Source organism: Elephantulus edwardii, unplaced genomic scaffold (genome assembly GCF_000299155.1).
Source record: "Elephantulus edwardii isolate Elephantulus edwardi_28Jun2011 unplaced genomic scaffold, EleEdw1.0 scaffold00245, whole genome shotgun sequence".
Classification (NCBI taxonomy): Eukaryota; Metazoa; Chordata; class Mammalia; order Macroscelidea; family Macroscelididae; genus Elephantulus; species Elephantulus edwardii.
Genome location: NW_006399995.1, coordinates 3,629,177 through 3,645,486, shown reverse-complemented (window position 1 = coordinate 3,645,486; position 16,310 = coordinate 3,629,177). Strand labels below are relative to the sequence as shown.

The 16,310-nt window shown below is 38.6% G+C and overlaps 1 protein-coding gene across 2 annotated transcripts in view; it reads left to right on the top strand.

Moving 5' to 3' along the window:
• The first annotated feature begins 856 nt into the window (after window positions 1-856).
• Window positions 857-16,310, top strand: part of RDX (radixin) — a 114,065-nt gene continuing 98,611 nt past the window's right edge. Inside the window, exons 1-2 of one of the 2 annotated variants that reach the window (XM_006899053.1) lie at window positions 857-937; window positions 15,534-15,617. In XM_006899053.1, the coding sequence (XP_006899115.1) occupies window positions 15,559-15,617 (59 nt within the window). In that variant the 5' untranslated portion in view covers window positions 857-937; window positions 15,534-15,558. The remainder of the gene's footprint in view (window positions 938-15,533; window positions 15,618-16,310) is intronic. The other variant, XM_006899054.1, reaches the window with a different exon arrangement.

Sequence of the window (16,310 nt, the reverse complement as noted above, 5' to 3'; positions counted from 1 at the left end):
CATTGAACTTAGGGTCATTGATGCCAGTTTACCAGGAACGCCTATAAGTGTTAATGTGATTCACATCCAAGGTGCTGTTATACAGAAATTTGATACCAGAAACATGCTGTCACAAAACAGACACTTATTTTATAGACTTTTAGGTGAATAGACTACTTAAGCTTTTTTCTATTTTAATTTTAAACTTTCAAAAAGGAATATTAATATTCTTTAAGTCAGTATGTTGTTTTATGTACCATTGAATTGGAGCCAACTCCTAGCTAACTCTCCATTGAGTTTTCAGAGGCAGTAAATCACACAGGAGGAGCAGCTGGTAGATTCAAACTGTGTGCTTTTGAATTGGCAACCCAGCTCCTTACCACCTAGCCATCAAAGCTGACAATCTATTTATAGGTTTCATTAATGAAAATTCTTGTGGTCTCCAGCTCTTCAGAATAGAGGTGAAATATGTTCCCAAGGGAAGCTTTTTAGAATCTGAATCCATTTATCCATACTCTTGTTATTTTTTGTATTAGACTAGAAATAAGAATAAACTGTACTTAAATTGAGTACGACAACATTTGAGTCCTTAGCAGTTATATGTCTATGTTCTAGGTTGTCTGTAATTACATGAAAACTTAGTGATAATTAGTATGCTTTACACTAGGTTACTTAAGATGTGTGGTATATTAAAGATTTTAATCTTCTTAAAGGAAATTATGGTACTTGTAAAGTAGTATGAAATAAGAGAGGATCATATGGCTTTAAACCTACGTAGTAAAATGTTTTATTGTATACAAATTACAGAATTAAGCTATACAAATTATTGTTAAAACTCATAAAGATAATGGACCATTTATGTTTTCCTTTTCTTTAACAGAACGTGACAACAGAATTCATAAAAGTGAAGAATTTTTAAAGAAGGTAACAAAAAAGGAGAAGCAAAATGCCGAAACCAGTAAGTGTACTTTATTATCTTGGCATTACTTAATATAGTATGAGTAGTTTTAAGTTCTTTTAAGCTCTGGTGACACAGTGGCTAGAGTTAGGCTGCTGACAGAAGAGTCAGAAATTAGAAGCCACTGTGGCGCCGTAGAGGAGAAGTGTCTGTTCCTGTAAAGGTTACAGCCTTGGAAACCCTGAAGAGTACTCCTGCTCTGTCCTACAGGTTTTTTCTGAGTCAGAATTGATAAGAGATGATAAGAAAAAAATTACTATGGTAGAGTTGTTGGTTTAAAGGCTGTAAATTTTGTTGCTCATTGGCATGGCTATGATAATAGGTGAGTCAGTGAGAAATGATGTATGGATATATTGTAGTTCTGAGTTCTGGAGTCAGACTCTCTAGTTGTTATACTGATTTTGCTACTTAATCTAGCAGACTATTAGGAAGTTATTCTAGACTCTACAGTTCTTAATAAAGTTCTTTATAGAGTTGTTGTTACGTACCATAGAGTTGGAATTGATCCATAGCTGACCCTCTTGTGGATTTTCAGAGGCAGTTAATCACACAGGAGCAGATTGCCCATCTTTCTCCCATGGAGCAGCTGGTAATCTCAAACTGCGTGCCTTCAGGATTACAGCCCAGTTTCTTGCCACTAGACCACGAGAGCTCCCATACAGTAGTAGGACTAGATGTAGTTCCTTACTCAAACTGGTATGTTAGATGCTATCAAGTTGATCACGAGTCATAACCCTATGATCAACAGATCAGAAACCTTGCCCCATCCTCATGATCTCTGGCTTATGCCAATTGTTAACAGTCACTTTGTATATGCATCTTGTTGAGGGTCGTCTTCTCTTCTATTTTTTTGACTTTACTACACTTTTGCTAGCATGATATCTTTTTCTAAGTACTAGCTGTTCTAGACAACATGCTCAAATTATGTGAAATAAAGTTTCATCTTCTTCGCCTCTAAGAAGCACCCTGGTTGTACTTTTCCAAGACAGACTTGTTTGTTCTTTTGGCAGTGCATGGATTATTTAGTACTCTTTGCAGACACCACAATTGCAAGCCATCATTTCTACTTCTATCATCCTTATTCATTGCCCAACTTTCAGATGCGCAGAATGCACTTGAAAAATCCCATTATTTGAATCAGGCATGTCTTAAGCTGGTATCTTTACTCTTTAGTGCTTTATAGAAATCCTAGACAACAGTTTTTCTTTTATGAAGAATATGACATCAGTACTGTAGGAAGTCTCATCAGCCTGCAGATGACACATCTTTGCTTGTAGAACATGAGGAAGACATGAAGCACTTGCTGCTAAAGATCAAAGATGACAGCCTTCAATACGGGTTTCATCACAAAGTAGAACAGAAATTTTCACCACTGGGCCAGTAGGCAACAAGATGATAGAAGGGGAAAAGATTGAAGTTGTCACTGATTTCGTTTTACTTGCTTCCAGTCAACACCTACTCAAGAAATCAAAAGACAGATGTACTGGGAAAATCAGCTAGCTATCATATTCTTATAATGAGGATTAATTGAACATTTAGTGCTCAGTAAATGTTTTACTGGTAGAAGGAGGAAACAAGATATCGGGTGATGTTTATGATTTTTTTTTATTAATTTTCTCATGATTCTAGCTTGGATGTAAGTGATAACTATGCTGATTGTAAAAAGAGGAAGGGCTGCATGAGGACAGTCATATCTGACTTTTAACAACTTCACAAAGAGGAATTGTCTCTGTCAACAGCATCAGCAACACAACCAATTCCCATGAGGTCAGACATGTCTCCCATATCTGTATCTCTGCTCTTCTCAACACCAGTCTTACTGGGTCCAGAATCTGATGTGATAGCTCATAGACCACGCAGAACCTTAGGAGAGTCAGATTATAATAAAGGTTGTTGTTGTTAACATGCCATCAAGGTGCCTGTGACTCATAGCGATCCTTTGTACAAAAGCCCTAAACTCTACTCTGTCCTGTGCCAATGTCTCTGACACACCTACCCCCATTACCCCAGTCACTGAATCAATCCATCTCATTGAGGGTCTTCCTCTCTTGCACGGTCCCTCCACCCTTTCAGGCATGGCATCCTTCTGCAAGGACTGGTCCCACTTTACAATATGTCCAAAGTATGTCAAACTGTGAGCACATTTTAGAAGCTGTCATGACTCTATTCTGCTACTTAACCATATAATAAAAGTAATTATTACAAGTTAAGTAAGCAGCCGAATAGTCAGGACAGCTTCTAAAATGTGCTCACAGGCACCTCAGCCTGAGCCTTGCCACTTTAGGCCAGTATTATAAAATTCTTGGTCCTATGAATTATGGCCTCCCGCCCCTCCTCGTCCAACAAACAGACTTGGGCAGAGGTTCTTAACTCAGTTTCCAGTGGTGTAGCAGTCACAAGGTCATGTCTGGACTCTGGTTCTCCGTCTCACGTCAGTTCTCAGGTCATCCACTGTAGCTGCTGTGGCTGTTGGTCCTGTAGGCACTCTTGCTTGCTCTTTTCTTGGTGAAGAGGTTGTCTTCCTTCTAATACTAGAGCTATTCAGTTTAATGGAGAGATAGCAAATCCCGTGTGGATGAGCTAACACTCCCTATTTGCATTTTCCCACTTTTATCACATGGCAGAGTCACATTGAGTAGGCTGCGAAATTCATGTTGAAAGATAACCTCCATACTTTTATTAAATATATTTAGTTTATTTAACTAAAGGTATTTGATTAATTTTTCATTTACTGGTTCTCCTTGATTGGGAGTCACTTCTGTTGTTTTACAGTAAAAGGCTTTTTTCTCTCCCACTCTACCCCCAATCCTAACAAAATTGGCATGTTCATAGTAAAGTTTCTTTTAGTCATTAACCTCTTTTAAGGGAAGGCAAGAGCTACAGTTACATTCTTTCATGAATTTTACTTTGGAATAATTCTAAAGTTGCAATAGGCAACATATGCATTGTTCGAGGGAGAGAAGAATAAAATGCATAAATATTAGGAAGGAAGCAGTAGTTTTTTGTTTTTGCTTTTGTTTTTTTTTTTTACTAATGGTACGATTTCCGTGTTGGCCATAATTTGTTATGATCACGCAGTCAGATGTCTTTGCAAAGTCAATAAAACATCGATAAACATCTTAGTAGTATTTTCTGTGTTCAGCCAAGAGTCATCATACATCAGCAGTGATAAAACCCTAGTGCCATGGCTCCTTCTGAATCCAGCTTAAACTTCTGGCAGTTCTCTATCATTGCATTCTTCTAGTTGGTTTTGTACATAGTCTTCAGTAATACTTTGCTTGCATGGGATATTATTATTGTTCTATAATTTCTACATTCTGTTGGACCACCTTTCTTTTGGAATGAGAACAAATACGGTACTTTTCTAATCAATTGTCCAGCTATGTGCCTTCCTAATTTCCTAACACAGGCTGGTGAGCACCTCCAGGTCTACATCTGCTAGTTGAAATATGTCAATTGATACTTCCTTCATTCTGGGGCCTTATTTTTTTGCCATTGCCTTCAGTGAAGCTTGAACAACTTCTTCCTTCATTGCTACAGGCTCTTTATCATGTGCTCCTTCCTGAAATGGTTCTGTGTCAACCAGGTCTTTTCATTAATCATCTGTCTTCTTTTGATGCTTCCTGGATCATCCAAGGTTTTGCCCACAACATCTCTCAGTAGTGAAACTAAAGGCTCGAATTTGTTTTCAGGCTCTTTCAGCTTAAGAAATGCTGAGCAAGTAAATTCCCTTTTTACTTTCTGACTCTAGCTCTTTGCATTTTAATAGAAAACTTTGATTTTTTAAAAATACTATTACTATTTTTCGTTTTAATAAAATGTACAGAGATTTTGGATTTCCATTCCTTCATTGTTGCACTTTTCTCCCTGCCCACCCCTCCACCCCAGTTCACTCTTCTCTTTGAAAAGTAAAAAAAAAATTCTTTCATTGTTATACAGTCCCTTCCCCCAGGTCCACTTCACTATCCAGCCTTCGTTATGGACTCTAGTCATGACAGTAATACCTAATCACATAACCCTTTTAAACTGTTTTCTCCCTTATCTGTTTCAATTCAGTATACATTATTGAACCCATCTTTCTCAGTCTCCCCCCCAAACCCGATGTCAGTCCCATTTTACAACAGTGGCACCCTGCAGTATTTGTCCTTTTGTGACTGAGATATTTCACTCAGCATATGGTCCTCCAGGGTCACCCACTTTGAATAATATTGCATGAGTTCCTTGTTTTTCAATGCAGCATGGTATTCCATTGTGTGAATATACCACAGCTTCCCTAGCCATTCGTTTGTTGATGGGCGCTTAGGTTGTTTACAACTCTGCTGTTGTGAACAAAGCCGCAATAACATGGGTGTGCAAAATTTTGATCTTTTTGAACTGTCATTTGGAATCTTTTGTTCATTGCTTTTACTTTAGCACCTCTTTCTTTTATTTAGAATTGTTAATGCTCTAGTGAAATTTTCAAAGTCTTGTCTGACATCCATTTGGTCATTTGAAATGCCCATCTGGTCCAACAGGCCATTATCTGACCAGACCAAGGGAATACTGCATGGTTTAAAACCAGGAAAGATTTTTGTCAGGGCTGTAACTTTCTCCATTCCTCTTCAGTCTGTATGTTGAACAAATCATACCAGAAACAGAACTTTATGAAGAATATGGCATCAGTAACAGAGGAAGACTTATCAACAATCTGCATTATACAGATGACACAACCTTGCTTGCTGAAACTAAGGTGCTTGCTGCAGAAGATCAAAGATTGCAGCCTCTAATATGGATTACATCAAAACATCAAGAAAATGAAAGTCCCCACCAACTGGCAACATCATGGTAGATGGAGAAAAGATAGACGTTATCAACAGGCTCATCTTACTTGGATTCACAGCACCCTTAGTACTAACAGGAAGGAAATCAAAAGATGTAAAGAAATCAGAAGGAAAATTGTACTTTCAGGTACCTCTCTAAGAGCTGACGAGTGAGGACATCAGTATAAAGACTAAGGCATTAAGGCTTGTGTGGTCCAAGCCAAGGTCTTTTCTGTTATTTGCTGTACATCTGAAAGTTAGGCAGTGATTGAGGATGACAGAAGTATCGATGCTTTTAGGTTGTGGTGTTGGTAGAGTAGTGAATGTCCCATGAAATGACAACAGAACAAACAAGCATGTTGTGAACAAAGCATGACCAAGGTGCTCTTTGGAGGCAAGAATGGCTTTGTCTTACATACTTTGGGCTTGTTGTTAGGGGTTGGTCCTTGGAGAAGGACATTGTGCTTGGAAAAGGACAGGGTTAGCATAGAAGGAAAAGACTCAATAAGATAGATTGACGTAGTGACTGTAACAAAAAAATGTGCTCAAGTAGATAGGATACTGTGAGGATGGCACAGGATATGGCCAGGTTCAGATAGCTCTGTTGTTCATAGCATCACTATGAGTTGTAGTTGACTAGACAGTGCATAACAGCAATGTAAAACATTCCTCAGGAATCTATAAAACAAGCACTAGAACTAATTAATGTAAAATTGCTAGACACAGGTTATATTTTTAAAATGGTATTATTATATACTGTCAGTAAGAAGTGAAGTAGAAAATTTGAATTTGCCATACCATCATAAACATAAAGTTACTTACTGAATTTGCAGCGTACACAGGTCTCTATGCTGAACACTTGCTATTAGTAAACAAAGCCCGAAATGATTGGAGAGATAAGTAATACATACAGAGTTTGAATGTTAAAATGTTATTGATGTAATCCCAATCAGTTGAATCTGAGCATTATTCTTTGATTAAATCAGTATTTATAAAGAACGGAGTTGGAGAACATACACCCCTGGATTTTAAGACCGTGAAGTTAAATTAAAACAGTAGGAAACAAAATTAACCATCCACTTCAGAGATAACAGGCCTTTCAAAATCTGATGAACAACTGAGGAGCGTAGATAGATTGCTGTAATAGTAGAGTCCAGATGGGAAGACAGTTAAAATAATTTAATGATCTAAGACTAGATGAATTTAGGGGATAACATCATAGATATCATCCACAAAGAGAGCAAAAGGTCATTAAAAAAACCCCCAAAAACAGGAGGATATGCACACCCATGTTTATTGCAGCTTTATTCACAGTAGCAAGGAGTTGGAAACAACTCAAGTGCCCATCAACAAATGAATGGATAGAGAAGCTGTGGTATATTCACACAATGGAGTACTATGCTGCATTGAAAAACAAGAAACTCATGCAATATTAATTCAAAATGGGTGACCCTGGAGGACCATATGCTGAGTGAAATATCTCAGTCACAAAAGGACAAATACTACAGGGTGCCACTGTTGTAAAATGGGACTGACATCGGGTTTGGGGGGGAGACTGAGAAAGATGGGTTCAATAATGTATACTGCACTGAAACAGATAAGGGAGAAAACTGTTTAAAAGGGATATGTAATTAGGTATGTTTGTCATGACAGAAGTCCAGAGCAAAGGTTGCAGAGTGGAGTGGACCTGGGGGGAAGAATTTTAAAACAATGAGAGAATTTTTCTTTTACTTTTCCAAGAGGGTAGTGTACTACGGGGGAGGGTTGGGAGGCAAGAAGAGTGCAACAATGAATGAATGGAAATCCAAGTCTCTGCAAATTTTCATTGAAATTAATAATAAATTAAAAAAAAAACAGGAGGAAAAGACATAAATGTCAGAAGAGATTCTGAAAATTGCACTAGAGCATTGAGAAGCCAAAATAAAGATGCCATAATAAAAGGTGAACAGAAGATTTCAAAGGGCAGCTTTAGAAGACAAAGAAAAGTAGAATGTGCAAAAACTTCAGTTAGAGAATAAAAAGGGTGAACTCACTTTGCATTTCTGAAGTTGAAAGAATTGAAAAATTCAAGCCTCGATTTGCAGTGCTGAAAGATGCTGTGGGCAAAATCATGAATGCTCTAGGAAACATCAAAAGAAGGAAGCAATACACAGAATCACTGTACCAAAAAGAAGTGGTTGACACTGAAGAATTTCAGGAAGTACCGTATGAACAAGTGATAATATGGTAATGAAATTTAAGCTGCAGAGAGCATTGGCAAAAATAAGATCCCAGGAATTGATGGAATACCAATTGACATATCAGCTAGTGAATTCAGCTCCAGATGTGTCCACTAGTCTATATCAGGAAATTTGGAGGACTGCTGCCTGACCAACTGACTGGAAAAATCTGAATTCTCATTGACAAGGAAAGTTAGCCAACAGAATGGATTATCAACAGGAAATTATCAAACATCATTACTATCATATGTAAGCAAAATATTGCTGAAGATATGTAAAAATGGCTATACCTAGACCACAAAGCTGTTGTCTGAATTGAAGAAGGAAAGGACCATTGTGTGGTTTAAAATCAGGAAAGGTGCACCATCAAGTTTTATTCTTTTTCCTTATCTATTCAGTCTATATACTGAGCAAATAATTTGGGAAGCTGGGTTCTTTGAAGAAGAATGTGGGATTCGGATTGGAGGAAGACATCAACAATCTGAGGTATGCGAATGATACAACTTTACTTGCTAAAATTGAGGCGGCCTTGAAGCACTCCAGAGGATCAGACTCTGAATATATATATATATTGCATCTCAACATCAGGAAGACAAAAATCCCTTTCTATAAAGATGGTGCTGAAAGTGAAGAAGGACGCCCCTGCCCTCCCAAAACTGAAACCAAAGCAAAGATGTTAAAGGCCAAGAAGGCAGTCCTAAAGGGCATCCACACACCACCCACCTTCCCAAGGCCTAAAATACTGAGACTCTGAAATACTCTCGAAAGGAGAAACAGGCTTGACTGCTATGCCATCAGGTTTCCCTTGACCACTGAGTCAGTCATGAAGAGGATAGAAGAGAACACACTTGTGTTCAATGTGATGTCAAGGCCAACAAGCACCAAATCAAACAAGCTGTAAAGAAGCTCTGTGACATTAATTTGGCTAAAGTCAGTCAGTACCTTGATTATGCCTGATGGAGAGAAGGCCTGTGTTCAACATGCTGCTGCTTTTGATGCTTTGGATGTTGCCAACAAAATTGGGATAATCTAAACTGAGTCCAACTGGCTAATTTTTCTCACCATAAGTAAAACAAAAACCAAACCAACCAGAAATCTTCACCACTTGACAGAGAGGCAGCATCATGATAGATGGAAGAAAGGTTGAAATTGTCAGTGGTTTCATCTTACTTGAATCCACAATCACCACCTTAGTGCCAGTAGTCAGGAAATCAGGAGACATACTGCAGTTGATAAGTCTTTTGTCAAGGACCTCCCTAAAGTACTGAGGAGCAGTGATGTCAGAAAAATAAAGTGCATCTGATTCAGATCATTGTCTTTTTATTCACTTGCTATGTATTTGAAAGTTGCACTATGAATAAGGATGACAGAAGAAGAATTGATGCCATTGAGCTGTGGTGTTGGAGTACTGAATATCCCATGGACTGCCAAAAAAGGAACATGTCTTGGCAGAAGTGAAGCCAGAGTGCTCGTTGGAAACATGGATAGCAAAACATTGTATTCCATATTTTGCGTGTATTGTTAGGAGAGGCTGTTGCTTGGAAAGAGTTATCATACTTCAAAAGGTAGATGGTCAGTTAAAGCGAGGAAGATTCTTGGGGAGCTCTGGTGGCCTAGTGGCAAGGAGCTGCAACTACAGTCCCAGAGGCACATGGTTCAAATCCACCTGAATTCATCGAATCCATCGATACTCTTTCGGGAAAAGGAGGGACAATCTCCTCCTGTACCAGTCAGATCTGATTTGACGATACACTCTCACACACACACACATACACACACACACACACACAAAAAAAAAAAGCGAGGAATATTCTCAATGAGATGGATTGACAACAGTGACTGCAGCAGTGGGCTAAGTGTGTCAAACATGATAACGATGGCACAAGATAGGATTGGGTTTATATCTGTTTCTCATAGGGCTGCAGTGAGTCATATTTGACTTCACAGGACACAACAATAGCAAAATGAAGCATCGATCTAGAAAAACGGGAAACTTTCAGAAATGAAATGGAATTCATCAAGGTCAACATTGTAGGCATTAGTGAATTAAGATTGACTATCATTAGCCACTTTGAATCAGACAGTCTTATGATCTACTATGCTAGGAATAAAAGGTTGAGCAAGAATGGTGTTGCATTCACAGTTAAAAAGACCGTTTCATGGTCTTACCCTGAAGTACAACTCTGTAACTGGTAAGAGGAAATTAGCCGAGTTGTGGGATGACATTCATGATGAGAGCATAAGGTCTTTACATAGATTGGAAGAAAGAAAAAAACCTAAATAGATGACAGAAGAGACCGAAAATGTCACTGGAACAACAAGACAAAGCTAAGGGAAGGGATGCTGAAGATGAACAGAAGATTTCAAAGGGCAGTTTGGGAAGACAAAGCAAAGTATTGTAATGAAATGTGCAAAGAGCTAGAGTCAGAAAATAAAAAAGGGAAGAACTTGCTGAGCATTTCTTAAGCTGGAAAAACAGAAAAAACCAAATTCAAGCCTCAAATTGCAATACTGAGAAATACTATGGACAAAACCTTGAATGATCTAGGAATCATCAAAAAAGATAGAGGGAATACACAGAGTCATTGTAATGAGAAGACTTGGCTGACCCAGAACCATTTCAGAAAGTTGCTGTTAAGTGCTGACAAGTTGCCTGTGACTCATAATGACCCTATCTATGTACAAGAGCTCTCAAGCCTCTCCTGAGCCAGTCTCACTGACTCCGACACACCTACCCCAATTTCCCTAGTCACTGTATCAATAGTCTCATCCAGGGTCTTCCTCTCCTGCATTGTCCCTCTGTCCTTCAGCGCATGGTGCCCTTCTCCAAGGATCAGTACCTCCTGGCCACGTGCCCAAAGTAAGTGAGACAGCTTCAAAATCCTAGTCTCCAAGGAGAAGAAACTTGGTTTCAACTTCTCCAAGACAAACCTTGGCAGTCTATGGTATTCAAGACTCTTCTTCAGCACCACAACTCAATGGCATCAATTACTCTTCTATCATCCTTAGTCATTATCCAGCTCTCTGATGCATAGCAAGTAATTGCAAAGACCATGGACTGGAAGTAAGCTTATGATAAAGAGCTAGTGGCAATGAAGGTAGAAAAGTTCAAGCTGCACTAAAAGCATTGGCAGAAAATAAGACCCCTGGTGTTAATGGAATTGGAAGCAGGAATGGCATCCACTTTTTAAACTGCATGCCTCTGGAAACTGAACTTTGATAAATGGCAGTGGTTGTGGAAGGGCTTCAGGCCTTTTATTCATGGTTGCTATGGGTCATGCTCGACTAGATGACAAGCAACAAGAGCATTAATGGAATACAAATTGACATGTTTCAGCTAACAGATGCAGACCTAGACGTGTTCACCAGCCTGTGTCAGGTAATTTTGAAGACCTGAACAGCTGGAAGAAATCTGTATTTGTTCCCATTCCCGAGAAAGGTGATCCAACAGAATGTGGAAATTACCAAACAATATCATTAATATCCCATTCAACCAGAATATTGCTGAAGACTATGTATATAAAAAAAAAAACCAACCAAAAATACAACCAGCTTAGAATAATACATGGAGTGAGAACTGCCAGACGTTCAAGATAAATTTAAAAGGGACGATGGCACTAGGGTTATCATTGCTGATAGCCAGTGAATCTTGGCTCAAAGCATAAAAATACTGAAGAATGTCTGTTTTTTACCAAATGCACAAAGAAATTTGACTGTTTTGTAACATTTTGGCTAATACTAAGAAGAATGGGAATCCCAAAACTTTTACTTGTGTTAATATGAAACCTATTCTTGGGCTATACAGAACAAAGGAACATTGCATGGTTTAAAATCAAGAGTGTGTGTAAGGGCTTTATCCTTTCTTCATACCTGTTCAGTCGGTATGTTGAGCAAATCATTTGAGAAGCTAGACTTTGTAAAGCATAATGTGTCATCAGAATTGGAGGAAGACTCTGTGCAGATGATACACCCTTCCTGAAAAGGTGGAGGGCTTGAAGCTCTAGCTGCAGAAAATCAAAGACTGCAGCCTTCAATATAGATTTCATCAGGATGACAAAAGTTGCCACTGTTAAGCCAGTAGACAAAATCTTGATAGAGAAAAGGTTGAAATTGTTGGTCATTTCAACTTGGATCCACAATCAACACCCTTGGCACCAGCAGTCAGAAAATCAAGACTTACTGTTTTGAGAAAATCTCCTGTCAAGGACTTCTCCAAAATCTTAAGAAGCAGTGGTGTCAGTTTGAAAACTCAGGTGTGCTTGATTAAAGCCTTACCGTTTTCAGTCACTTGCTATTCATCTATAGGGATGACTGGATAATTGATGCCTTTGAGTTGTGTGGGAGAAAAACAGTGAATATCCCATAGGCTGCCAAAAGAACAAAGAGAGATGTCTTGGAGAGAGTGCAACCCTAGTGCTCTCTAGGAGGAAGGATGGTGGTGCTTCGTCTCACTTACTTTCCATGTGTTTATAAATAGGGCCAGTTCCTTGGAAAGGGACATCATGCTTGGAAAGTTGGAGTGTAAGAAAGACTCAAAGAGATGAGTTGACATATAGACCGTAACTGAGCTCGAGTATGTCAAAGATGGTGAGAATGGTGCAGGATATGGCAAGGTTCAGATCCATAGTTTATATAGTCACTACGAAATGAATGCAAAGGTACCTAACAGCATGGAATTGCACAAATAAGTTAGGTCATGTAGTATCAAGGAAATAATAGGTGAAAAGATTACTGGGACAGAAATACAACTATACATCTATATACATTTATTCATAATATTTTATGGAGGAGCAGTACAGAAGGCATGAAATTTTGCTCTTGATGTTAGGTGCTGTCAAGTCAACCATGACTCATAGCAACCCTGTGAACAGGTTAAAACCTTCCTAATCCTGTGCCATCTTCATGTCCTCTGGGCTCCTTAAGTCATGGTGTCCGTTCATCTTGTTGCAGAGCGCTCTCTCTTTCTGATCCTCTTCTTTTCATAGCATGTGAGATAGTATTTTCTCCAATACAAGTCAGGAACATCAATTCTTCTTCTGTCATCCTTTTTTATTGGCTAGCTTTTATGTAAGTAGCAAGTAATTGGAAAGACCATCACCTGAATCAGGTGAACCTTACTCTTCAAGCTGACATAATTGCTTTTTTAACAAAATATATAAAGAACTGGAGTCAGAATAAAAAGGGATGAAGTCATTCAATATTTCTCAAGTTGAAAGAATTGAAAAACAAATTCAGGTTTCAAGTTAGAATATAGAGAGATGCTATGGGCAGACTTCAGTGATCCAAGAAGTATCAGAAGAAGAAGATAGAAGGAATGGAGTACACAGAGTTATTCTACTAAAAAGAATTGGTCGACACTGAAAAATTGCAGTAAGTATGAACAAGAGCCAAGGGTAATAAGGAAGTTCAAGCTACATTGAAGGCATTGGCAAAAGTAAGGCCCCAGGAATTGATGGGATTCCAACTGACATGTTTTAACTAACAGATGGATATGAAAAAATTGCAAAAGTACAGCCAGACTCAGGAACAATGATTTTGAAAATTACTGAATAGCTTGGGAGACACTGGAGGGCATTATGGTGAGTGAACTCACTCAGTCATAAATACTGCATAGGACCATTATTGTAGAAATAGATAACTAGTAAGACATTGTATGGGTACCCAAGGAGGGAAGGCATGGGAACAGAAGGGTGAGGATGGGCAGGGGGGAAATCACAGGGTTGCACAATTTGGTGAGTGAAGTAGGGGGTAAAGGAAATTGGAAAGATCCAGTGGAGATCTGGAAAGACAGAGTAATGGTGGGCATGGTTCATAATGAAAATACAAATGTCTGAGAATGTATGAAACACAATGTGAATGAAGGATAGTGTGAAACACAGTGTGTATGAACTTGTATGCAAATCAATGTAAAATTTTAAAAAGTGGAGCCACAGTGTTCCTCGGAGTGCAAAGATGATAAAACTTCATCTCACAACTATCTTACCCCAGTAGCAGTGGCAAAGTTTAGCAGGGCAGCAAGTAATAAATATTGGAGAAGATATGGTGAGATAGGAACACTTACACACATTGTTGGTGAGATTGTAGAATGTTACAACCACTCTGGAAGGCAGTTTAGCAGATCCTCAAAAAGCTGAACCCACTACTTGGAATATATCCTGAGAAAATGAGAACTGAGGAACAAATGGAGACTTACTCAGAGGAGTGTTATTCAACATATTAAGAATGTGGAACCAGCCCAGATGTCCAACCATAATGGAATGAATTGAGAAGTTATGGTACATTCACACAATGGAATACTATGTAGAATGCAGGAACAATGATTTTGTAAATTACTACCTAACATGGGAGATAATGGAGAGTATTATGCTAAGTGAACTAACTCAGTCTTACAAAGACATGTAAGATGATTTTTGTAGAATGTGTATGAGGATTCAAAGGGTGGGAGTTAATCATAGGGTCACACAATTTGATGGGTGGAGGTTGGAGTGGGTAAAGAAAAGGGGAACGATTCAGTGTGAAAAACAATATGTATGACTTTTTAAGTAAACCAGTATAAAATAAAAGGGAAAAAAAACCCTTCATCTCACATCCTTTGAGCATGTTTCTAGGAGAGGTTATTCTTGTGTGAATATACATTTAAGAAGCAGCTACAACATGGGGAAGGACAAGTCTGACTTCTACCTATTTCATAAAAGGGAACTATCCTCATCAATAATATCTATAGTACTAAACAAATGCCTACACAGTCAGACATGCCCACCCTACATGCTCATGCACCTATTTCTGTCAGTCATTCGGCCTGGTGTTTATTGCAGCTTGACTCACAGACTTCTCACAGTTGTGAGAAGAAGATTGATTAGGGAGATAGGGGAGTGGGAGAGGCAAAGAATAAATACCACACAATACAAGTCCAGGTTTAGTGCAGCAGTCCCAAGCCAGATTGTTGTTGATGGTGATTGCCTTTGAGTAGGCCACAGCTCATAGCAACCCTATGAACAAAAGGCCTGAAGCCCCTCTACAACTCTCGACATTTATCAAAGTTTATTATAGAGTTTCCAGAGACATGTTGTTTAGGAAGTGGATGCCACTCCTGCTTCAAGGCACAATACCTCAGTTTGTGAAAGTCCAGGTTTAGTTCAGCAGCACAAATGTTAGAAAGCTCTGGTTTTCCTCAGTCATCAAGCAGACTTTATCTCAGAGCAGCTACAAATAAGCTTTTCCTTTATTCATCCAGCACCTTTAACTCTGGCTTTATCTCCAGGGTTGTCACAGTCTCTTCACTATCTCTCACATTGTCTGAACAGTCCCTTCTCCACCATTCTCACAGTGTGGAAAGTGTATGCTTAAATTAGTCCCACAGTTGTTAATGATTTCCACGACCATATGTTTGCAGTTAAGGTAGCTAGAGACCATTTTCTCTTGTAAATATATGCAGCCTCAGAAACCCCATGGAGGATTGCTGTGAATCAGAACTGGACCTACTACAGTGAGGTTTGGATTAATATTTAATAAGTACATTCTCTTTTCTGATAACCTTTTCCCCTTTTTCTTTTTTCTTTTTTCTTTTTCTCTTTACAGATCAATGTAAGAGTAACTACCATGGATGCTGAGCTGGAATTTGCTATCCAGCCCAATACAACTGGCAAACAACTTTTTGACCAGGTACTGTTTAACTTCATAAAGTAAGCACCTGTTAGCACCATAATGAAGATGCTTTTGCATTCATTAATAGGTGTTTTCCTTGGTCTTTCTTGATAATACAGTAATGTAGCAAAAAGAATTTTTCACAGTAATTTGATAACATGAACAGCTTTATTATTTCTTAATTCCTGTATTTGTGGGGTAAAACTTTTTTTAAAAAAGTTATTCACCAAGTACTTATTTACATATGCTGTGATAGTCATTTTCATGGAGACTGAAAGAGATGCAAATAAAGTCCACATTGTCTTCAAGTTTACTCTCTAATAAAGATGAAAATATTAAAACTAACTACTGTGTCAGTCAGATTGCTTTAATGACATCTTTGAGGAGGTGGTCCTGGAGCAGAACCTTTGAACACATTAATTGGGACAGCAAAGAAGTAATGGAATAGATAGGTGGCACTTGTACCTAGAAGAGACAGGAAAAACAAAGGCACAGAGACTGTTTAGACTATAAGTAGGAAACTAGTAGCATTTTGGTGTTATAAATATATGAGCAAGAGCCTATGGTGATGAAGAAGTTGAAGCTGCTTTGAAGGAAATAGCGAAAAATAAGACCCCAGGAATAGATGGTATACCAGTTGAAGTATTTCAGATAACAGATGCTGCTCTGGATGTGCTCACCAAGTTGTGCCAAGAAATCTGGAGAACAACC